This window comes from Castor canadensis, chromosome 9, assembly GCF_047511655.1.
Source record: "Castor canadensis chromosome 9, mCasCan1.hap1v2, whole genome shotgun sequence".
NCBI lineage: Eukaryota > Metazoa > Chordata > Mammalia > Rodentia > Castoridae > Castor > Castor canadensis.
Genome location: NC_133394.1, coordinates 36,076,328 through 36,101,278, shown reverse-complemented (window position 1 = coordinate 36,101,278; position 24,951 = coordinate 36,076,328). Strand labels below are relative to the sequence as shown.

Sequence of the window (24,951 nt, the reverse complement as noted above, 5' to 3'; positions counted from 1 at the left end):
CCTCCCTGAGAATATTCAATCTGCATTTCAGTGGCCAGATCTGTGCAGCCTGACCACCCACAGCAGCAAATAAGGCTAGGAATTTGATAGTTTTATTTCCTAGCCTTTATAGTGTAGGTAGGGAGCAAGTGAGTTGAATGGATGTTGAGTAAACCAATTCACGTGGTACATGTACAAATAGCCTACACAACCACTCTGCTTAATTACACCAATCAGATAAAGTAAGTAAAGTTGCTAGCCTAGCCTCGCCTAGAGGGCTCACAAGATCTAACCCTTTTTTCGTGTCCTAATATCGCTGTGTTCTTCCACATTTAATTCTTTGCTGTTTCTCCATATATTCTGCTCCCCACTTCCATTCCAGATGGTCTCAGTGTCACCAGGCTGCCTTTATTATGTCACAAAATTTGTATCAATGTCGGAATAAACTATGAACGACAAATTGACAACCAAAACAGTACCTTATTCATAGGGGAATTTTTCTTTTCCTCCCTCAAAACAATCTAGGTTAAGAGCTAGGACTGCTCCAGAGTCTTCAATGACTTGGTCTCCCACCATTTTGTTGCTCTTCTATTACCCACCTGCAGTTTCCTGCTCATTTTATCTTGACTACCCTAGAGAAGAAAAAAACAGGCACAAAGGACAGAAACTTAGAGGGGCTAAAGGAAAGAAAATGATTTCCACATCTTAGTTAGCTGTGAGATGTTCTCCCATTTTTCAGTTTCTACTGTGTCAGCAGAGATGAATTAAAAATTAAACCTCGTGTTCTTACTCTTAGGAAAGAAAGAATACAGGAGAAACTCACAGAGCCAAGATGGAATTTTTGAGGGAAGGAACAGGCATGAAACCATGTAGATTAGGCCTCTGGCTAAAATCCCTGATTGTGGACTTCTGGCTGCTCTACCAAGAAATAGCCTCAACCACAGTCAGGTGTTACTCTGCCACAATGATGAAGCAGACTGGGGAAAATGTACCCAGATTCCCTAGCTCCTTTGTGTTATGGTTCCATTTCTGTCACTTCTACCTGAGAGCCACTAGATGGCAGCACGTACATATATAAAGTGTGTGGCTGATTCGAATGGGTTTTTAAAAACTGAAAATTAAAAAAAAAAAAAAGCTGAACAAGGAAGTACTGTAGCAGGAACCTGAACTACAAATCCCAGCATGCGTTGTTGAGCACCTGACTTGCTTCTGCACAAAGATCTCAAGTCTGTTCTCCTGCCGGGATCCATCTGGAGGACAGCATTTACTTGCTACTCTAAAGTAAGATCTTCTGATTGTTTTAAAACAAAACTTTGGACTAGTGAAAGGGGAAATTTAATTTTTAAGACATTGCTTTGTTCTTCACATTGCCTATTTCAAGACTAATATTAGCAGTTAGATAAGGATGTGACGGGTTTACTTTTTTTCAAAGTAGCCAAAGAAAAAGAGTGCTTTCTAGTATCTGCCCTAAGTAAACATTTTTCTTTCTGGCTCATGAAAATACTTGGCGTTCCTGAAAAATACTCTGTTTATGTTTCTGCTAATCAAAAATTAACATTTTTATTCCAATATTTAGAGTAAGACAACCAACGTGTTCAGTTTCTATATTGGATTTTTTTAAAGAGTTTTACCATTTCTGACCAGGTTTGCACTACTTTTCTTAAAGAAATCTGTTTTGGTGTGAGAGAATACAGCATATGTAATTTTAGGACTTTGGCCCCAAAATCTAGTCCCAGGACAGCAGGAAGGCCAACTAGAAGGAGGTTTTCAAAGTAAGCAAAAAGGCTGCTTTGTGCTCCAGCAGGTTTTTTGTAAATGTTTCTCGGGGTGTCCAAGATTCTTAAGTGACATGTACCTTCCCAGGCCATGTGCCCTGTATCACCAATGACTTAAAAGTAACAGCTCCTTAATATGCTATGCTCAGAACTGGGGGAGCATAAAGAACTTGGGGTCTAAAGTATAAGTTGAATTTCTCTCTTAACTCTTACCAGGTTTAAAATGAAATTTTATCTTTTGTGTAAGACAAAAGAGAAAAGCAGTGCAAATTCTTTGTATCAGAGTAGGTCAGGCTCCCTAGAATCTGGTGGTAGGCAAGTGCTCTACTATATGAGCCACACCCCCAATCCTTTTTGCTTTCATTTTTCAGATAGGGTCTCTCCTTTATTGCTCAGTCTGGCCTTGGACTGTGATCCTCCCATTTCCACATCCACATAGTGGGACTGCAGCGTGCCACACCTGGCTTTTCATACCCAGTTCTTACTTAAGAGTTAGTCTGTTAGTCTGTCCTCAGAGAAGCGGTCTCCAAGTTAGACTTACACAGACATGGATTTTATTGGAGGAAATTCTGGTTGAGAGAAAATGCAGAGGGAGCTAGGTAAGGCTGGGAGAGTCATCAGACCAGGTGCAAGGAAGGAAGAGAGATCAGGCTGGATGGAAGCATTCTGATCATTCTGCAGTCTCTACGACCTTCAGCAGGGCAATGGAAAATACCTGCAAAGTCACCCATTAAGGAGCTCTGGAACTCCAGGAAATGAGTCTGCCTTAGTCTCAGAATTGTCCTGGGAGGGTGGACTCAGCAGAGACTCCTCATGGTCAGTTACCTCCTGTAATCTGTGGTGTGTGGCTTGCAGGCTTCCAGCACAGCATCGGGAGTGTGTGTGGGAGCATCGTGTGGCACCCTATGAGCCAGGAGTCCTCTCGAACCTGCAACCAGAATGCCTAGATTTGAAATTATAGCTCTGAAACCCAAAGAAACTTAGCCTCCCAGTGACCCGTCTCTTACCTGTGAAAACTTTCTCATCCACTGATCTCGCCTTCCCTGCCATTTCACCGACATCTCTCTAGACAACTGCAGCAACCTCCTAATTGCCCCTGTGCCCCATGCAGGGATCTTTCTAAAATACACATCTGATCATATCATGGCATTTCCGTAAGTCTCTCGATCCTGGTTTCCTAAAGGAGTGATCACTGCTTCACATGTGGAACTCAGACCAAGTTGTGGAGGATTGGGAAGGAAGGGTACCTTGGGCATAGCAGAAAGAAAAAAGGGGGTGGGGGGAGAAGGAGGAGGAGAGAGAGAGAGAAAGAGCGAGAGAGAGAGAGAGAGAGAGAGAGAGAGAGAGAGAGAAGGAGGGGGAAGTTTGGCTATTTGGCTGGTTGAAGAGAACAGAGATAAAGTTAAAAAAAAAAAAAGACTAGCTAATAGGAGCCTCAAGGCAAGGCTGGACCCCTCTTTTTTATCACACAGCATTTACTGGAGTGAATGTCAAAGTTATTGTACTACTGGGAGTTTCATTCAACACCCATCCAACTCATTTTCCTCCTGTTTTCCGTTGCATAATGGGTAGGAAACAAGATTCTCACATTGCTCACCTCCTTTGTGGCCGCAGAAAGACAAGGCCTCTGGAGAGGCGTTGGATTTTGCTCCTCCCTTTCTTTTTTTCTGGAATGAGAGCATGATGCCTTGGGCCAGAGCAGCCACTTCTTCGTGAGTTGGTATGAGGTCAGAGGTACAAGAAGGGCAGAGCAGAGCAGCAGAAGGGGCCTATCTGATCGTCACTTGACTCTTCTCCATCCCTGGCTCATCGCTCCTCTCACCCTGTAATGTGCAGTCCAAGCCTTGGCCAAATAACTCCTACTTTGAATTTCCCGGATGTCAGAGTTTCTGAGTCTTCCCTTTTAGAAAATGGTGATTATGTTTGTTAAAGTATTGTTACCATGTGCTTAAACTTTTAAAGAGTATCAGCAGCATTATAGGGTAGACTGTATTCATAGCAAAAGAGCCAGGACTCCTAAGTTTACCTCCGACTCTGATGCTGACCGGCTCTATGACCTTGGGCAGCAACAGTTTCCTTATCTGTAAAATGGGGATATTGGAAATGATTTGATTTTCCAGGCCTTTTGTTCAGTGAATCTCTGAGGTCAACTAGGAAATCTTTTCAAGGGATGAGGAAAAACCATAGCAATTGAGAATGCAAATTTAACAAAAGTTTACCAAAGAGAAACCAAGAAGCAGTCTTCTGTAAAGACACAAACAGTACAGTGATGTGTGTAGGGGCAGCAAGGAAGGCAGGGTGGTGAGGACTCTGCACTTGCTTATCTCAGCATCAGAGGCTGAGACTGGAACTGGAAGGTGGGTTAATGTCCATCACTAGTCACTTCAATGGGTTATGCCAAATGTTTTTGATACAAAAGCCAAGTGTCTAGAGTAAGTGCTCCCAGACAATTCAGTGGTGGGACTGTCTGTACAGAGGCACTCTCTTCTCATTCTAAAAGAAGCACATTGACCTATTTGTTCCACATGTTACCGCTGGTACATGACCATAGGCTATGGTGTAAGCCATTAAATGCACATGTCTTTAGATTAACTTGCAGATTCCCTAATGGGTCGTCTTGATGGGAAAGTCATCATCCTAACTGCTGCTGCTCAGGGGATCGGCAGGGCGGCTGCCTTAGTAAGTTGATACCTCTTGTAGTTTACTTACTCATTTTTGAAGTGTTGGATTATGTGGATTCATACCATGGGTGTTTAATTCTGCTCTACATTTTTTTGTGTGTGTGCTAGCAATTGAATGCAGAGTCTCCAACATACTAAGCATGCACTCTTACCTCTGAGCTAAACAACCAGACTTTTTCTCTCTTTTTTTTTTTAATTAATTTTATGCTTCTGTTGTCTTAAGTTACAAAAGAAAAAAGTCACTTTCCTGATGCAGATGAAGGAATGAATACCTCACATGTTTGTTATGTGAGAAGATCACTGATGTCCTTTGACTCTGAGAAATGTGTTTTTCTGACCCAGTTTCTCTGCACCATAATAAATATACTGCAGGGGCCCTACAGGCTGCGTGGCTTTCTAAAATTATGTCAGTTCAGAATTGTGGCTCCAGAGTTATTCACCTCAACCTCTTCCACATGACACCCTCTCCTGAGTTACTAATACGCCTTCAGTATAATGGCAGACATAGTTTGGCATTTATGGACGTAAATACTCCCAGGAGGAAAATTTATCCATTTTTCTCTTAATATTTGCAGTTAGTCACCAGCAATAACTGTCATTACAGAATAGCAACATTTGAGAGGTGTTAAAAATGGAATTAGAATTTTAAAGACCACTAGTTTTCTTGATTGATATTAAAGCAACAAAGATGACAAGCACAATGTACATCATGTTGTTTTAATCAATGATAAAAAATAAGTTAAAACAATAATTACTGGGGAGGGGAGACAATGAGACTAAATAGTTTGAAATTCCACCTATTTTATAGGGAAAACAAGAACAAAAATAAGATAAAAGGAAAAAGACCCTTTTTAATCAAGTAAACAAAGGACTTATTTGTACTTTGTGTCTGCCAGGCTTTTGCAAAAGAAGGAGCTAAAGTCATAGCTACAGATATCAATGAGCCCAAACTTCAGGAACTGGAAAAGTACCCAGGTAAGCAATTTAGCAGCTTGACTTTGGGGTTCAGAGATTGCTGGGTCTTGTAAAGCAATGATATTCATGTGTTGAAAGAAAATTCCTTAGCTGCTCAGAAACACAAGACTGTTTTTAAAATTTTGGCTCTTTGACATCGAAGCTATGATTCTATGAACCTACAAACAAAAATCTGTGCATCTAAAATCTGTATGAGAATTCTGAAGATATATGCTTAAAATTTTGTGCTACACAAATGTTGAGGGATTTAGTTATTGATTACAAAGTTATTTGTGAAAATCAACAGTTATTGTGTTAACAGTTAATGACAACTCTTCACTTCCGTCATTGTTGTTTCTTCCTTTCTCCTCTAGGGCAGCATGGTTCAATAGTGACATGATTGAGCCACACATATGTTTATAAATTTTCTAGTAGCCACATTAAATTATAAAAAAACTGCTATAAATTAATTTTACCAAACTACTATATAAGCCAATATATATAACATATTATCTCAACATTTATTCAATATTTAAAATTATTAGTGGACTATTTTCCCTTTTTTTGAGACAGGATCTTGCTGTGTGGCTTAAGCTGGCTTCAAATTCTCAATTCTCCTGAGTGCTGGGATTACAGGTGTTTACTGCCACTCCTAGCACTCACAAAATGATGTTTTGGTTTTGGGTTTTTCTTTGTTTGTTTATTTGAGCCCTGGAAATTGAACCCAAGACTTCCTTAAAGTTAGGTAAGGACTCCAACATAATTACCATAGTCAAGCTAATTAGCAAATCCATCACCTCATGTAGTTACTTCTCTCTCTCTGTATGCATGTGTTAAGAATACTTAAAAATCTAAATTTAGCTAATTCCAAGTGTACAATACATTTTTATTGACTATAGGCACTGTGTTGTACAATAGGCCTTCAGAACTTATTCATAATTGCAAAATTGTACCCTTTGACCAACATCTCAACATTTTCATACTAAATCTTTGAAATTCAAATATATTTTACATTTATACACATTTCAGCCCAGACTACCTATATTTCAAGTGCTCACTAGCCACATGTGGCTAAATCACACACCATGATGGGAAACTATTTGTATCACACAGAACCTAACTGCAGCATTGGAAAATTAACTGTTCCAGCAAAATAGAACAGGTCATAATCACACATTAGTCCCTTGAGTTACAAAATGAAATCAGAATATGTTGCATTATAATTCCAACAAATCAAAGTAAAGCTGCTGATACTCAGAAAGCACAAAAGAAGTCTTTCTGAGATGAAATTTCAGTCCTCCTTTTCTTGGTTCACTAATCTTATAATTTTATATCCAGGTAATTGTTTTTTTGGGTTTTTTTTTTTTTGTGTGGCACTGGGGTTTGAATTCAGGGCCTCACACTTGCTAGGCAGGCACTGTATCACTTGAGCCACTCCACCAGACTTGTAATTTTATATCCAAAATAATAATTAAACTGTCTTAAAGGACATAAATGCTGCCTTTGTTAGAGAACTTCTTTTAGTAAGTAGTGCAGTGTGCATCTCTCAGACCCATGCTGGATCCCATATGCACAGCCTTTTACAGGTGATATCCTTAACTAACAGTCACTGGTAATAAGTAATGAAAATGCTACAAAGGTGAAGCTTGTAGCAGAATGTGTTTTTATCCCACAGGCACTGTCCTTCCTTCATGGCTCACTCCAACAGAATTGAGCATTACTGTACCAGCAACACAATCTCTGGGAAAAGAATGGGCCAGAATAAGCCCACTATCAGTTCTTACTGCTGACTTATGAGGCAAGACTACGGTAGATCAATCATACTTCACTGTGAAGTCATTACGAGGAAAAGACTCTCTTGAATTTACAAAATGGAGAAAGAGAGGGAGAGGAATGGTTGTGTTATTGGGGGGATCAGGATGGGACTTAAGACTTTTACATCTCTCTTTTTACTTATTTATTTTTTTGGTGGTACTGGGATTTGAACTCAGGGCTTCATGCTTTCTAGGCAGATGCTCTACCACTTGAACCACTCCACCAGCCCAAGACTTTCACATTTTAATGAGATTCTTAAAGATTGTGAAGGCGGACGGGGTGGCTCAAGTGGTACAGCACCTGCTTAGCAAGCATGAGCCCTGAGTTCAAAATCCCAGCACTGCCAGAAAAAAAGAAAGGCACTTAAAGATTGTGAAGACCCTAGTGATAGTCAACAATCCTACTCAGCCTCGCTAGATAAATGTTGCATACCTCACACTTCACAGCTCAAAACAGCTAAATCTTCTAAGTTAGACATGTGTTTATGGTTATAGGTAAATAGTGTCTTTTAATTTTTAGGTATTCAAACTCGTGTCCTTGATGTCACAAAGAAGAAACAAATTGATCAGTTTGCCAATGAAGTTGAAAGAGTTGATGTTCTCTTTAACGTTGCTGGGTAATTTGTAACTTTTAATTTCCCTTTCCTCTCAGAAAGTTTTCTCTGACTTTATTAAAAGGGCTTTGGTAATATGGCAAAGTTACTCGATGTGGACCATGATATATTTCTTGGGAAGTGTGGCTAGATTTCAGACAGCATTTTCATTACATGTAAGATTCATCGAGTAAGACATCCGTAGAGTAAGATTCATCGAGTAAGACATGGACTTGGGGCTTCAAGGCAGTTAATGGAACAGAAGACACCGCAAAGCTGTGTCGTGTGTCACAGTGTATGGAAATTTTAAAAAAGCAATGATTTCTGATTACCTGTTTTATAAATAATCTGATTCTTCTCATGTAAGAATATGCTTAGAGGTATGACAGAAGCAGAAAAGTTAGCTTTTTAGCATCTATTAAATTTTCAGCAGTGTAGGAGATAGAGAAATATAGCATGCCATTGTTGCTGGCAGGAAGCTGACATTCTGGTTGAACTGGAAGTACTGAAGTTCATGAGGACCAAACCAATAAAGATTCCATGTTTAGGAAGCTTCCTTCAGGAAGTGTGACTTGAAAAGAAGGGTTATTTTAAGGATTTTCTTTTGTTCTGCCTTTTTTATTCTGTCTTAAAAGTAGACATTATCAGTATTATTTTGCTTCCCTGAGATACTGAGACACTTCTTCTTGCAATTTTGATTTAGTATTCTTTGCCACCTGAGGGCAGTGTTACTCTTGAAATAGCAGTCAAATAGGGCAGATGTCCATCTCATTTGTGCTTTGATTTAAATGGCATTGACGTTTCCAGTGTTATCTGGTGTAGATCTCCTTTCATTTGGTGACCCCAACTCATTCCTTCTTCTTTCAAAAGAAGGATGTTGTGTTCAGGTAGCAAATGGGCTAGCTAAAGTTATTGGGATTCTTAGCAACGCAATGTGCTAAGTGATACTGTTTTTGAATTGTATTAGTCTTGGTAAATGAAGAAGACAATGTTCTATGCCAAAGAGTGACATAGAAATAATGAGAATTGAATTTTAAAACATTTTAATGGCAATTTTTTGGAAGTGATACTGGGAATTGAAACCCAGAGTCTCACGTATGCTAGGCAATCACTTTACCACTGAGTCATATCACAAGTTCTTTAATGCCAGGTTTTCCTTCCTCTTTAATCACTCTTTCAGTTTTGTCCATCATGGAACCATCTTGGACTGTGAGGAAAAAGACTGGGACTTCTCAATGAATCTCAATGTGCGCAGCATGTACCTGATGATCAAGGCATTCCTTCCTAAAGTAAGGCCACCACCACCTCCACCACCAGAATAAGTACCACATTAGGTCTCTCACTGGGCACTCAGACAGGATGCTCACATGCTGGAGAGTGATGATAGCTAAAAGGATGACTAACATTCCTTGAACATTTATGCCAAAGCATTTCATATCAATTAATTTCTTTATACTTCCAGCTCTTACAGTCAAAGCATATGTATTAAGCACTCTCTGTGTGTTAGGCTCCATTTCTGGCACAGAAGACTAATTGGTAAATGTAACAAAGTCCCTTCTGTAAGAGAGTTCCCATTATTGAGAGTGAGACCAGATATCAAGTAATCAAACAGACATATCACATTTAGGATGGTTAATAAATACAAAGAAGTTGACAACAAAGAAGTTAAGATATCAATGATGCCCTCTGGACATCAAAAGGTGGGATTTTCATAGAGGTCCAAATGAAGGAGCAAACCGTATGTGGGCAGAGGGTTCCAGGCAGAGTAACCACCAAGAAGGCGCACAAGAGTGGAGCAGTAGTGTAGGTGGGTACTAGTTTATCAAAGTCACTTATTATAGTAAGCTAAGAGGTTAGGTAACTTGCCCAAGATCACACAACTAGCCAGTAGTGAGAACAAAAATTTGTTCCACACCACACCACACCACACCACACCACACCACACCACACCACACTACACTACACCACATTACACCACACCATACCACACCACACTGCACTACACCGCAAAGCACTGTACCACACCATTGCACTGCACTTCCCATTGCTTTTCTCTACCTTGAAGATTCTCCTATTGCTCCTGTTTTCTGCTGAGCCACCAAGGGTCTGAAGATGTAAAAAATTGATGGGACCTCCTGGGTCAGCCTTCCTTGAATTCTTCAGCCTTCACACAGTTCAACAATATTTTAAATTTCATTTGACAGATAAGCCTTACACAGCTTTTGGCTTAAAAAAGCTGTGGGCAAGAAGGATGTGTATATGGGAACCAAATAGCTCTGACTGTGAATAGCTTATATGCCAGTATTATCAGACAATGAATGGAATTGACTGAGTATGGAACCAGCAACTCAAGGTTGTAAACTGAACCCGAAGCAAAATACAGAAGAGCTATTTGTCCTTTTCGCCCTGCTGGATCGCATGTCTGACTCATGGTTCTGAATGCTGTCCAACCCAGAACAGGGAAGGAGATTTGTTAATGGCACAGCAAAGCTGATATTTTGTTCTGAATAGTGAACCAAATATCAAGGCTTTTCCAGGTGACCATTAACAGAAAAATTAGAGATATTGGCTTGGTTATGAAGGACTTTTTGACAGTACTTGTTTAGTGACTAGAAGGAATCTTTGGGTAGTCCCACAGAGTGTTGAACTAACAATACTTTTTAAAATATGTTACTTGCCTGCTTAAAGTTCATAAGAATCTATGTTAATTTGGAACTTGGATGTAAGTTTTGAAGACAGGTAGTTTGCATAGGATTTGGGGGTAGAGCAGAGGCCATGGTAAGAGGGAAAAGTCAGGTGACAGAGGCTAAGACTGCTGCACATGTGTGGAACTCATTTGCAAAAACAGCCTACTACAGGTCTGAAGGCATCACAAGTACTTGTTCATATAGGTGTGGAGCACAGTGGAGCTGAAATTTAAACTTTTTTTTTTTTGCAGTACTGGGGCTTGAACTCAGGTCCTTCACCTTGAGCCACTCCACCAGCCCTATTTTTGTGAAAAGTTTTTTGAGATAGGGTCACGCGAACTTTTTTTGCCTGTGCTGGCTTCAAACCACCATCCTCCTGATTTGTCTTCTGAGTAGCTAGAATTACAGATGTGAGCCACCAGCACCTGGCTGGAATTTAAACTTCTAAGTGCTAACTTTTCCAACAAAACAATGCCAACTTGTGAATTAGTGGGTTTGCCTGGTTTAAAATGTCCTAACAATGGTCTGTATGAGCCAATAACATACATTTATTTTTAAAATCCCAATAAATATTAATGACTGCAATGTGGAATCAGAATCACTCAGTGCCACTTATTTAAGTGACCCTGAGCAGGGTTTGGTGGTACATGGCTATAATTCCAGCATTCAGGAAGCTGAGGCAAGAGGATCACAAATTCAAGGCCAGGCTGGGCTACGTAGGGTGACTCTGTCTCAGGGGGCAAAAAGGGCGTGGGGGAGGCCTAAGCAGCTCAACTTCTGATTGGGTACACTGGCATCAGAAGTCTGCAGGCACAGCCTGATCTCTGCCCCATGTGCCTGAAGAAATGATACTTGCATCCTTTCAGTGTCTGTTTGTTCCATCTGAAAATGAGGGTGAGACAATCATTTCCAGCACTAACTATCTAAGATCTTTTGAATCATTAATGGTGACACACACATACAAGATTAAGATTTTCCAGGGGAAACCAGGATATGGAGCCTACACATCTCTGAAAGATCAGGTGAGCAAAACATAGGAACACTTGCAGAAAATTTTTGTTCATGGGTGGATATATGGAAAACAACTCCAAAATTGGAATATCAGTCAAAAGGCACAGAGCAAGTAGAAAATACCATAAAAGATCAGTGCAGAATCCAAGGTTCACTAGAAAAGAAGATCTATTAGGGAAAAGATTTGGTGATGTCTTTGTTATTTGGATTTTTTGCTCGCTTTTTCCCTTACTGTACCTGAGCAGGGTCACTAGCACATAGAGGTGTTCAACAAACATTTGTTGAATGAAAAAATGAATCAAGGTTGTCAATCCAGATGAAGATCGAGCATTGAACCTAGAGACTAAGAGGCCAAGATCCACCAAGATTAGGAGCTGAGCTCTGGGCAATGGGGACAGAAGGGCTGAATCAGAGAAGGCTAGCTAGATAACAGCTGGACAGACTTTTCCTTATAGCCTCCACTTGAGTTTCTGATAGGTCAGCCACACTGTTGTATAGCAGGTACTTCACTTTACAGTCACACCTGCCAGAGGAAGCTGTTGCGCAGGGTGCTGGAGGAGCATTACACTGTGACAGTAGGTTCTGAGCTGGTGCTGGGAAGGGAAGACAGCCTGGAAGTGGGCAATGACTCCGGGCTCTAGAATCAGCAGGCTGACCTGGCTCGAATAGATTGTTACAATGGTTGGAGCAGCACTAGCTTCTCTAAGGTGACTATATGCTAAGGTTTTGCTCGGGGAATTACTGCTTTTCAGGTGATTGGAGATTGAGCCCATGTAATAGCCAATCTTCAGATATTAAGCTGAGTTATGTGTATTTCTATGTATTAAAAGTAGGTTAGGAGCCAGACCCTGGTGGCTCATGCCTATAATCCTAGCAACTTAGAAGGCAGAGATCAGCAAGATCCTGGTTCAAAGCCAGCCAGGACAAATAGTTCACAAGACCCTATCTCGAAAAACCCTTCACAAAAAACAACAAAAAAAAATAGGGCTGGTAGAGTGGCTCAAGGTGAAGGCCCTGAGTTCAAGCCCCAGTATTGCAAAAAAAAAAAAAAAAAAAGTAGGTTATATTAGTTGCTAAATTGAATGAGAAAGAACAATTTTAAGGCTTTGTTTTCAATGGCATTATACATTACTAACATTCCTAGTCTTTTTATGAAGACCCCATTTCATTATGATCCCCTTTATCACGGAGAAAAGCCGTTGGGGTTAAATGTTACTTTTCCTGTGCTGTGTCCCTTGACATGGCTGGGTTATCTCAGCCTCTCCGTATATTTGTTTAGTCCATGCACCACAATGCATTGGTGTTATTTTAGTCTCTGCTCTTAGGTACAATTAGTAGCTGAGTGTTAAAATGAAAAGTAAGAGAAATACCATAAATAAATACCATAAAGAAGCATATCATCTTAGCCACCCTAGCCATGGATCCATCAACCACAGACTCTCCCCTTTCCTACACCTCTTTTTCTGAAAACTGAAGAAATTCACCCCGGCAGAAGAGAGTTTTTTTCTCTAGATCCTTTACACTGCCTAGTAATACCCCTTCATTTTTGAAACCCTGTCTTTGATTCTCATGATGTGACAAACATTTGGCAGGTTTCTTTCTGTTGTCTAATTTGCGTTCTGCTTCCTCCAGCAGTTAGTTTAATTCTATGCCTCTCTTGTATCTTGTATTCCACCACCTCCTCCTTGTTCTCTATGGCTTTCTGCCTTGCCAATGATTTCAGTCTGAGAATTTAGTGCCTGAGAGTCAGGGATTATCTCAACTCTGGCTTCTTCTCCCAAAATATCCGTGGGTGCCCATGCCCTTGTGCATCTATTATCTTGAAGACATATATTTTTTGTTACTGTCAATAAAGTATGAGTTCATTTGAATTTTAAAATTCATAGCAGCTTTATTCATTATAGATTCCAATGTTCATTTAAAGTAGCACCTCAGGAGATTCTGATTCATCAAAATTTGTTGACTGCGCAAGACTCTCCTCTTGATAAATTCACACTTTAGTGGGAGAATTCTGGTGTTCTTCAGGTGGGCTCACTCTCTCCACAGTAAGTACTTCTGAAGTCCTGCCCCTCCCACCTCAGTGCTCTCCTCATGTTTCCCAGATGGCCTCTCCATGGCACCAGAGTAACCTTTGTCTTTCCAAATCTGAATATGTCACTCCTCCTCTATCTTTTTAATTGTAGGACAGGGTTCATTGTGATGTTTCCACACATGCATATAATGCACTTTGATCCAATGTACCCCCTCCATTGCTCTTTCTTATCTTCACTCACCTCCCACCCTTATAACATTTTGAATGTGTTTCATTATTCTATTTGCATTCATGCATAAAAGGTACTTTGATCATATTCACCCCCCCATCACCTTCACCTTTTGCTTCCCTGCTTCCAGTTGGTCCCCACCCCAAAATAGTACCCCTTTTACAATTACTTCTTTGTTTTGTTAGGTCTAGATTCTGCTTATGAGAGAAAACATGTGATATTTATCTTTCTGAGCTTGGCTTATTTCACTTAACATCTCTAGTTCTCTAGTTCTGTCCATTTTCCAGCAAACAACATAATTTTGTTCTTCTTTATGGCTGAATAATATTCCATTGTGTATATCTTTATACACAATACTACATTTCTTTATCCATTCATTGGTTGATGAGCACCTAGGCTGATTCCATAGCTTAGTGATAGTTAGTGCTACTATAAACATGGTTGTGCAGGTGTGTCTATTGTATGCTGACTTACATTCCTTTAGATATATGCCCGGAAATAGTTTCACAGGGTTATATGATAGTTCTATTTTTAGTTTTTTGGGAAACCTCCATTCTGATTTCCATAGTGGCTGTACTAATTCACATTCCCACCAACAGAATATAAATGTTCCTCCTTGTCCTCCCTCATCCATCCAGCCCCCTCTTACTTCAAGGTCTGCATTGCCTTCAAGGTAAAACCCAGGTTCTTCAGTTCAGCCCCTCATGCAATCTTATGCCTCATTCCTCCTACACCCAGCATTCCCGCCAGACCCTTACCTTTCTCCCAGTTTTCTCCTAGAATCTTTGTAATTTGTGTTAGGTTATTTCTCCATAATCTTCCCCTGAAACACCATTTAAAAATTTTTTTTTCTAAGTAGCACTCTAGCTTTCAAAATTCAGCCCTCATACCTCCTCATCAGGTGCTCCCCTCTACCTGCCTCCAGCCTGAATGGGTTCTTCCTGCCTCTCCCATAGATCTCTGGAGGGTGACACTGTGGCTAGAGAGTGTTATGTCATCTCTCCAATCAGGCTGGCTCCTCCCTATAGGCAGGGACTGTGTCATTTATCTTTGATTCTCATGGACCTTGCACAATACCTGACCAGAGTAGGTATTCAATACATATGAATACAGTTTATACATATGTGATGAATAGAGTAATAGTCTCCCAACATCAGGAACACACAGTGACAATTGATATTCATTTCTGTTCCATATAGATCCATATTCATTCTTGGTCTTGCTGATGCTTTTGTGCCCCAGGAAGGTGGCAATGCTCTTCAGAAATGCCAGGGAGTTATTTACACTGCCACTAGCTCCCAGCAACATGTAGGCGAGGGGTTCACTGGTAAAACTGCTCAATAGAGCTGATCATTAATAAGATGCTCAAATTGGTTCTGCAAATCATAAGGAAATGCAGATATTCCAAAGGAGTATTATTTTCAGTCTGCATGGTGGGATTGTTATATTTGTCTTGTTTTCACAGATGCTTGCTCAGAAATGTGGCAACATTGTCAACATGTCCTCCGTGGCCTCCAGCATCAAGGGTAGGGAGCCTCCTCTGGGGTTTGTGATGCTCACACACACATCTTCATAACCTATGGATTAGGAAAAATTAGCCTAGATGAGATCATAAAACATATAAAATTTCAGAACTCTTTTTAAAAAATTAATATTAAGTTCCTTAACCATCAGACTAGTTGCCATAGATATAAGCCAGTCATAAAGTTAAATGAAAATCTGTTTTCCTTGCCTTCCCTTTTGTTACTTCTAATGTATATGGAAAAGAATATTGAGCTGGGGAAGGAAACACTTTATCATTTAATTAATCCAAAATGATGTATCAAGCACATACATGCCATTGCCCTGCTCCCCAAAAGAATTCATAGTCCAAAAGGCAGAGAGAGGTGGGCAAATTCCATCTTCTACTGTGTAATAGTGTAGTGGAGATTTGCAGAAAGTGCCACCACAATACAGGGAGGGTGTTCTGCCTGTGGGTTTGAAGAATGCTCCACAAAGACAGTTGATCTGGTTCCTGAATGAGAAGTCAAGTCCAAGGGCGAGGATGACAGTGCAGAATGGAAATAATGTCACGGCCTGGTACCAGTGGATTTTTGAGTTTCAAATGAAATAGCTGCTGCTGAGATAACCTTCCTTCTCTTCGCAAGGAAACACACATGAAACAAACACAAGAGAGGAGTGTAAAGTGCCTAGGCCTCTTGTTTTATCATTTAGGCAGAGTCCCAAAGATAATATTACTGTCCTTAGGATTGTTTTAGAATCTGCCTAATGGCTGTACCAACTAATGGTGAAAAGCAGACTACTGCTGATAACTAAGTGCAGCCTCTCAACACCACTGACAGCTCAGTTAAGTTGGCCCTATACTGGTATTATTTCCCTAGATTCAAAAACTGGCACTCTTAAGGAAGAAAACCTGATGTCAAAAATTTTTTTCAAGAAGAGGGTGGGAGAAAGCATAAAAATGTCAACTAGACAAACTAGCCTGTGTCCCCTTTCTAAAATTTAGATTTAGTTGTCAATTCCTTCAATTGTTGACTCTTGCTGTCACCCCCAGGAGTGGTGAACAGGTGTGTGTACAGCACAACCAAGGCTGCTGTGATCGGCCTCACAAAGTCCATTGCTGCAGACTTCATCCAGCAGGGTATCAGGTGCAACTGTGTGTGCCCAGGTGAGTCAGGCTCTGGACTTGTCCTTTCTGACATCCTGTTTGCCATTGTGAGTAACATCTATATACAAGCTTGTTTTCTACATGTTAAATTATATTCTGTCATCAATGAAAGGGCCTGGCCTTTCTGAGAGAACAGTCCTGGAGTAAGTTAGAAAGTAGATTGAAGATATCAGCAGTGAGTCACAAGTGCAAAGGGTTTAAAATTCACCTGTGTGGAGGACAGTTCAGAATCAAATGACTAAGACATAAAACTTTCCAGAGCCCAGTGTTTGAGAAGCAGACCAAGGTGACCTCGTCAGGGGAAAGATGAAAAGGAGACCATGCTTCCAAGCATAGTGATGCATTCCTGTAATCCCATTCCAGTACTCAGGAGGCTATGGCAGGAGGATCTCGAATTTGAGGCCAACCTGGGCTATATATAGCAAGATCCTATTGAAAGTAAAGAAGAGAGAGAAGGAAGGAGGAAGAAAGAAAGGGAAAGGGGGGAGAGTAAAGAAAATAAAAGAAATAAGACCATGCCTACAGGCAGCAAGGAGAAAGTAAGGGAAATCTCTCAGAACACAGGGATCTGCTAGAGTCAAACAAGATATCTAGGGTGGCTCATCCATCAAAGGAGGCTTAACTTTTCCTTATGCTGTAAAAAGGGGGCCGGCAAACTGACCTGTAAGCCAAATCTGGCTTACCACACATTTTACTGAGACACACCCACACTGGATTTTCTTATACATTGACTAGGGCTGTTTTCATGCTACAAAGGCAGAGTTGAGTGGTTGCTGCAAATCAAATGGAGCTCAAAACCAAAAATGTTTGCTGTCTTGCTCTTTATCAAAAAAGTGTGCTGACCCCTCAAATAAAGGAAAGAAGGCAAGCAGAACTTTTTTCTTAATAACTGTGGGTGTGCTCCATTTTCTCAGTGACCCTGAATGTATCTGTTAGATAGGTAGCCCTTTTACCTGGTTCCACCAACACAAAATGAATGCAAGTGCCTATCAGGATTACTAATGTCCTCTGCAAAAAAATATTGCATATCCAAGATTAAGGTCTTCAGTACTTCACAACTGGTACTGGGGCAGTTCTGAAAAACTCTTTTAAAATTACCTGCAAGACATGCCAGAATTTAAGGAAGAAGTTAGTGCGGAGAACTATGTGTCATTTGGAAAATCCCACAGGAGACTGCCTGAATCTCAGGTTGAAAACCACTGACTACACAAGGGAAACTATTACAGATTCTTCAAGCCACAGAATTTCAATTATTGAGATATTCTGCTTTATTTCTCTGGGAGTAGAAATGTAGACATAGGTAACAAAAAAAAAAAGAGAAGAGAGGGGAAATAATTCCACCTTTTTTTTTTTTGGTGATACTGAGGTTGGAGCTCAGGACATTGAGCTTGGTAGGCAGGCACTCTACCACTTGAGCCACACCCTAAATCCTTTTTGCTTTAGTTATTTTGGGGCTAGGGTCTTGCTTTTTGCCCAGGCTGGCCTGAACTACCACCCTCCCACTTCTGCTTCCTACAGGTATGCATCACCACACCCAACTAATTGGTTGAGATGGGTTCTCATAAACTGTTTACACAGGCTGGCCTTGAACTGTGATCCTCCCGATCTCCAGTTCCTGAGTAGCTAGAATTACAGGCATGAGCCACAGAGACTACCTTTCTGTGGGTTTTGATGTAAACACTTACTTGAGTCTAGCTATTCTTGGTGACATTTTACCATTTGGAGTAAATGGCAAAACAATTTGGAAAATGTGGTTGTTCCCGCGGCTAGATTTTTCATAAGATTGGAAAATACATTATCAAATTGTTTGAGACAAGGAACTAGCTGTGAGTCACTGAGCCCATCACAGAAGAAACCTAAGAAGAAATGAGTGTGTCTATGATGGTGCTGATAGTTGTGAGTCACGAATCTCTCATCAGACAAATGCAGACAATGGCCCAATTTGTCAGTCTGTGTTGTGGACACAGCAGAAGCAGTGACAATGAAATTAATCTATAGCTACAGTTTTCACTTGATAGCTGTTAGAAGCAGCTGTGTGTAAGATACAAGCTCATTTACTTCAGCCGGAGGAGGCACTTACAGCTGTAAGGATTTTGAAGACAGTGTCAGTGAAAGCGTAAGGTGCACACTGTTGGTAATATTTTGAACACTGAGGAGGTTACTGACAAGAGAAGTAAGGACAATATTAGAAACTGGATAAAAATGAGACCTTTGTTCCTACAGTAATGTGAAGATAGAAAATGTTCCCAATGAAGGAGGTGATCTAGCTGAGGTGATTTCCACCCAGAAAGCTGATCATGCTGCCTGCTCATGGTAAAATGTGACAAGAGCGATAAACCAAACAAAAGGCTCCAAATAGGAGTCAGGATTTCTGACACTGATGAATCTTAGCTTCTCCAGAAAAATGTCAAATGATGCTGAAATTAAGAAATGGCTTCTTCTACATCTTTTTTAGGGGGGCAGTACTGGGATTTGAACCCAGGGCCTTGTGCTTGCTATGCAGGTCACCACTTGAGCTACATCCCTTTCTGTGTTTTAGTTATTTTTCACATAGGGTCTCACTAACTGTTTGCTCAGGCTGGCCTGGAACCAAAATACTCCCCATATCTGCTGGGACTATAGGTATGAGTGAGCCTCTGCACCTAGCCCAAGAAATGGTTTGTATGGCATTCTCAGGAGCATGGTCTAGAGATGAAGCTGGGGGTATTACGGTAAAGTCAATTTTTATGACCTCAGGAAGATCACAGTATCCCCCAGAGAAAGATCACATGGTTCCATCTGAAAAAAATGGTCCTCTACAGAGAATTCACAGATTGTATGTATGATTCAAGAAAAAAATAGTCTACTGACGAATGGATTAAGAAAATGTGGTATCTATACACAATGGAATTTTATGCGGCCATGAAGAAGAACGAAATGTTATCATTCACTGGTAAATGGATGGAATTGGAGAACATCATTCTGAGTGAGGTTAGCCTGGCTCAAAAAACCAAAAATCGTATGTTCTCCCTCATATGTGGACATTAGATCAAGGGCAAACACAACAAGGGGATTGGACTTTGAGCACATGATAAAAGCGAGAGCACACAAGGGAGGGGTGAGGATAGGTAAGACACCTAAAAAATTAGCTAGCATTTGTTGCCCTTAACGCAGAGAAACTAAAGCAGATACCTTAAAGCAACTGAGGCCAATAGGAAAAGGGGAACAGGTACTAGAGAAAAGGTTAGATCAAAAAGAATTAACCTAGAATGTAACACCCACACACGGGAAATCAATGTGAGTCAATGCCCTGTATAGCTATCCTTATCTCAACCAGCAAAAACCCTTGTTCCTTCCTATTATTGCTTATACTCTCTCTACAACAAAATTAGAAATAAGGGCCAAATAGTTTCTGCTGGGTATTGAGCGGGGGGGGGGGGGGGGGGGAGAGGGAAGGGGTGGAGTGGGTGGTAAGGGAGGGGGTGGGGGCAGGGGGGAGAAATGAACCAAGCCTTGTATGCACATATGAATAATAAAAGAAAAAAAAATAAAAGAAAAGAAGAAAAAAATAGTCTAGAGAAGCTGCTATAGAGGTCTGTGAGCTAAATGGGATTTTAACTTTTTAGTATCATTCTTATTTTTCTTTTTTAAAACAAAAATGTTAAATTATATTTTTATGAGAACTTAAAGCAGGGGTTTTTTAAAAACGAATTTGAAACCAATGAAAATAGGCTAGACAATGAGGAAAACTCAGAGTCATCTGAATTACCAAGGATTATGGCAGCCATGGAATTGTCCAAGAATCTGCATGGTGAACTTGACATCAGAAGATGGTTTTGAGATCACTGAGGCAAACTAGGTCCTTGAACTGGTGAAGGGTTTATGAGGTTTTTATCTGCATCTCAGGGTTTTCGTGAGGATTAGCTGATAAAATGCATGTAAAAGTACTTGAAATCCATAAATCATCCTATAAAGATGATGTGACTAAAATAAATGTCCTTGAGGATGCTAGGAAATTCACCCAGAGTCCCTGCCTAGTGTCACAAAGAATCACAGTCTGTTTTAAAGATCATAAGTAATATTATTAATGAAGTTACAAGCCTATTAAATAAGAGGTCAGGTAGGCAAACATAAAATTGTCATTTTAAGTCAAAGGAGAAGGATTTAGCCAGTTGTTATATCATACAACAAAAGGAAGTCTAAAATTTTAATTATTAATTTCTTTTTCGGTTTAAGTAACCAAGCTGAATGTCTCCTGTTTGGTTTAGGAACAGTTGATACTCCATCTTTGCAAGAAAGGATACAAGCCAGAGAAAATCCTGAAGAGGTACATCTAGTAGTTTAAATGTTTTTCAACCCCTTCAGCAAAAAAAAAAAAATGCCCTCTTCCTTGCCTAGAGAGACCTTGTGTGGGGTGGGGGGAGTGGGGAGGAGAATGGCCAGTTATTTGCTTAATGGGTGTAGATTTTCATTTTTGCAGATGAGAAGAGTTGTGGTGATGGTGGCACACAATGTAAATGTATTTAACACTATCAAACTGTACGCTTAAAATGGTTAAGATTGTAAATTTTAAGCTATGCATGTTTTATTACAATTTTTTTGGTTGTTGTTTTTGAGACAAGGTCTCACTATGTAGTCCTGGCTGGCCTCAGACTTTCGGTCCTTCTACTTCAACCCCCCAAGTGCTGAGATTACAGACGTGCACTACCACTTACAATTGAAAAAAAAGAAAAGAAAAACAATCTTGTTTCATATCAGCTTTCTAATCTATCCCACTATCTGTGGGTCTTAGTGTATCACAACTCACTTGAGTAGCTTAGGTGAACAAGTCGCTGTAACCCTGATTGGTGATTCAAGGCAATAAGTCCCTGTGTAGATTCTTCTTGCCTTTAACCCTTGAGGAAGTTACAGAGAAGCACATATGTCAGCTCTCATCACTGATGTCAAGAATGGTTTCTGGTCACAGGCACTAAATGATTTCCTGAAGAGACAGAAGACAGGAAGGTTTGCAACAGCAGAAGAAGTAGCCCAGCTCTGTGTGTATTTGGCTTCTGATGAGGTAAGCACTGTTCTCCCCAGAGTTCCTTATGCTCAGCCATGTTGGAAGGCTGTTTGCTCATCAACATAACTTAAGAGAGTCTGTGTGGTAAGATGTCGCATTTACAAGATAGGGGTAAGTTCCAATTTAATTAACTCAAAGACCACTTGTATCTGAGCTACCACCTCGTCTTCATTCAGCTTTACATGTCTCAAAATCTTACAGCAAACAAAATGGGGAATTGAAAAAAATTAAAGTGTTTAGTTTTCTGAGGGACAGTTACTTTCAAACTTTAAAATAGGGGAAATCCTGATTAAATGTAAGTCAAACAACCAAACCACTAGGATTGTGAGAGTTTCAGTTGAAGTAATAAGAGGGTGAACCAGATTGAATTGTGTTTAGTTTTCTGGTGACTTGTCTTGGGAGAATCCCACTGGCTGTTTTTTTCCTATTCTTACTTGTTCATCCTCATGTGTGGAAATTCCTACTTCTGTTTTCCAATTTGCATTTCTTTATTAACTAGATTCTTCCTAAATGGCTATTGTATATTTTAAAATGACAAGCAGTTGAGAAAGTAAAAACAGTGATACAAGGTGTAGATGGCAAGAACATCGTCTTATGTCTTGGAATGTCATGTGCGTTACAGAAACAGGGAACGTGATGTTTGGGAGGAGAGAAGAAAAGTGGAGAGATGGGAGTGAGGAGGGGCATGCTACTTGTCATTTCATTGTTTTTACAATAACTTGGTGCAGACTAGTTTGGTAAACATGACAAATAGAAGGGTTTCAGTAACAGGCCAGTCATCACTTCTCAGAACTATCTGCAACAGTTAAGAGTTGGGGAAATTGCAAAGCAAATTATCAGTGAAATAAGCACATTAGCCTTTATAATTACTCTGATTCCATATCTTCAAAAGAGCTCATTTGATTTGGAGATACTGCTGATAACCTAAATTACCCTTAAATTGACAAATATTTGCAAATGTTTTGGCTCCCAATGTGAAACAAAAGGACTTTTGGGCTTTCAGAGGCACCAGGAACATTTGATATGCATAACAGAGAGCTTGGTTTTTTTTGAAAGAACTAGGAGAACTTGGGGGTCATTTCTTTGGTAAAGTGACTAACGCCCCTGCCTTGTTTTATAATTTATATTATTAGTTTTCATATATTGAACTTTAAGTTTTTCTGTACTCATACTATAATGCCTTTCCTTCTGCCTCTTCCATTGTCTCAAGCTTTAGATCAATTTAAAACCAAGAACATAAATTTAAGACTTTATTATCCATTTTACTTTTAAAGATTTTTAAGCTTTTCCTTCAGTGATCACTTCAGTTTTAGTTCTTCAGGAAATGGAAGCTTTTGTGAGCATAAACCAGTGATTATTTCTTCAAATCCTTTAGTTTTATACAGCTTTGGATATCTAAAACTTGTATAGAATATTATTTCATAGTATAATAGGTTATAATAATTATTACTCATGGAAAATTTAAAAATAGTGCACTTCAGTATATTGATCAACTAAATAAACACTGTTTTTAAAAACTGCTTGGTCATTTACATGGCCAGTTAATTACTGACACTTAGGTTGAAAAGTGTATCAGTGCTCTAAAACTCGGCAACTGTTTAGTTCAGAGCTTCAAAATGAAATGTTCTATTTTAGCCTACACTTTACCCTCATTTGGGGAATGACTATATATCACCCCTCCTTCATTCTGTGAAACCAAATACCTAATTGGCCCTGCTTAGAAAGTAACAGGTACTGGCATGCTAGCAGAAACCATGTAGCTCCCTATCACGAGAATCAGCCAAATTTTAATTTGGATTTTCCCAAATTCAATTTGTAAATGAGGTTACCTGTCAGTGTAAGAGTCAATTGTTCAGTTATCCCAATCATGGAAAAAAATTTTTAGAAACACAGCCCGTGTCCTACTTGATTAATTGTTTGTCTCTTTGTGCTTGTCACTGCAGTCGGCCTATGTCACAGGCAACCCTGTCATCATTGATGGAGGCTGGAGCCTGTGACTACAGAGTCTTCACATCCACAGGGAACCTGGCTCTCAAGAAATTCACCGGTCGTCTCTCTCCTCATGAAAACTTGCTTTTTAATGATTGTTTCAAAGAATCAGGTTCTTTAAATGTATTGCCTTTCTAATCTCTTTTGATATGATTGTAAGCAAATCAAATTAAAATATTAAACTTCTTGAAAAGAGTAGTTTTTAAAATAAACTAAAATTTGTAAGCCTCTGTTTTAGTTCAGGCTAAGAGTGTGTGACTTAAAGAACAAACATTTATTTCTTATAGTCTAGAGGCTGGGAAATGCCTGATCAAGGTGCCAGCAGGTCCTGTGTCTGGAGAGGGTCCAAGTCCAGGTAATGCAGGTGGTCACCTTCCTGGTCCTCACTTAGCAGAGGCTAAGCCCTTTTGTGTCTTTTTATAAGGACACTCATCCCAGTCCTGGGGTGATCCTTCCATGTGGCTTATTCCCTTCCCAACCCCTACCTCTGGCTACCATCACAAGGCAGTTAGTGCTTCAACATACGCATTTTGAGAGAGCACATTTAGTCCATTGCAACATATAAAAGTAAAACATGACTATGAAGAAAAAGTGAAGTTTTTTTTAGCGGAAAACAACGTTAATTTCTATTTGATTCTATTTTCCAGTATTTTAATGTTTTGTGACTGGCTAAGTGGTTCAAGTGGTAGAGCATCTGCCTAGCAAGTATGAGGAACTGAGTTCAAACCCCACTGCTACCAAAAAAAAAAAAAAAAGGAATTCTTAAGTGTTTTGTGCAATTCTATATTGTTCTGTAGGTAGATGCTAATTTAGAAGTTTTACATATTTATAAATGTACACCACCAATAGGAAGGAGTTTGGCTTTAATAACATTAACTTATTGGTAGAACACTTACCATAGTGATACATACCTATAATCCCAGCACTTAGGAGGCTGAGTTTGAAACCAGTGTGGGCTACATAGCAAACCCTGTCTAAAGAAACAAAACAGTATTTTTATTCTGTTGTGTAAAAGAAAACCAACTTACATTTATTTTTAAGGGCTATTATCACTTGTTAAGAAATATTTTCTTAGTCTAACTAAACAACCTTTCTTAGAATGAGCAATTATATTTAACATGAGCCTAAGAAATATATAGCCAATTAACTGGCAATGTGGTCACTTTGAGAGGTTCTTCTTTAGATTAAATATAGATTTTTTTTGCAAGAAATTACATAACCAACAAAAGGACATGAAATTTGGAAATATTCTCTATGCAAGTAAATATTTTAAAAAGCCATTAACAAGAAGCAAGCAAAAAAAATAAAATTTTGAAGAAAAAGTTTAAGTGAATTTATGGATGAGAATTCTGTAACAATGTTAGAAATTTTTTCTTCTTATTTTAGTTGTAGGGTTTTAGGCTTGCTACTTGTTGCCACCACATGTGGTACAATGCACATATAGCAAGATTTTCAAGGAAAATCTTGAAACGAGTAACAAAAGGATAACATTTTCTGT

The 24,951-nt window shown here is 39.6% G+C and overlaps 1 protein-coding gene across 1 annotated transcript; it reads left to right on the top strand.

The window, feature by feature from the left end:
- The first annotated feature begins 1,142 nt into the window (after nucleotides 1-1,142).
- Bdh2 (3-hydroxybutyrate dehydrogenase 2) lies at nucleotides 1,143-23,690 on the top strand. The gene is made up of 10 exons (XM_074041465.1): nucleotides 1,143-1,260; nucleotides 4,342-4,433; nucleotides 5,332-5,410; nucleotides 7,724-7,820; nucleotides 8,977-9,085; nucleotides 15,221-15,281; nucleotides 16,310-16,423; nucleotides 20,671-20,729; nucleotides 21,369-21,461; nucleotides 23,408-23,690. Exons 2-10 carry the CDS (start codon nucleotides 4,362-4,364, stop codon nucleotides 23,459-23,461), a joined length of 738 nt encoding a protein of 245 aa, XP_073897566.1. The 5' UTR covers nucleotides 1,143-1,260; nucleotides 4,342-4,361; the 3' UTR covers nucleotides 23,462-23,690.
- Nucleotides 23,691-24,951: the final 1,261 nt, after the last annotated feature.

What these genes read in the sequence shown, in the direction of transcription:
- Bdh2 (XM_074041465.1), top strand. Translation starts at nt 4,362, where the DNA reads ATGGGTCGTCTTGATGGGAAAGTCATCATCCTAACTGCTGCTGCTCAG. An exon ending in GGAACTGGAAAAGTACCCAG is followed by an intron (nt 5,411 to 7,723) that starts GTAAGCAATTTA and finishes TTTAATTTTTAG; the next exon opens with GTATTCAAACTCGTGTCCTT. An exon ending in GTTCTCTTTAACGTTGCTGG is followed by an intron (nt 7,821 to 8,976) that starts GTAATTTGTAAC and finishes TCACTCTTTCAG; the next exon opens with TTTTGTCCATCATGGAACCA.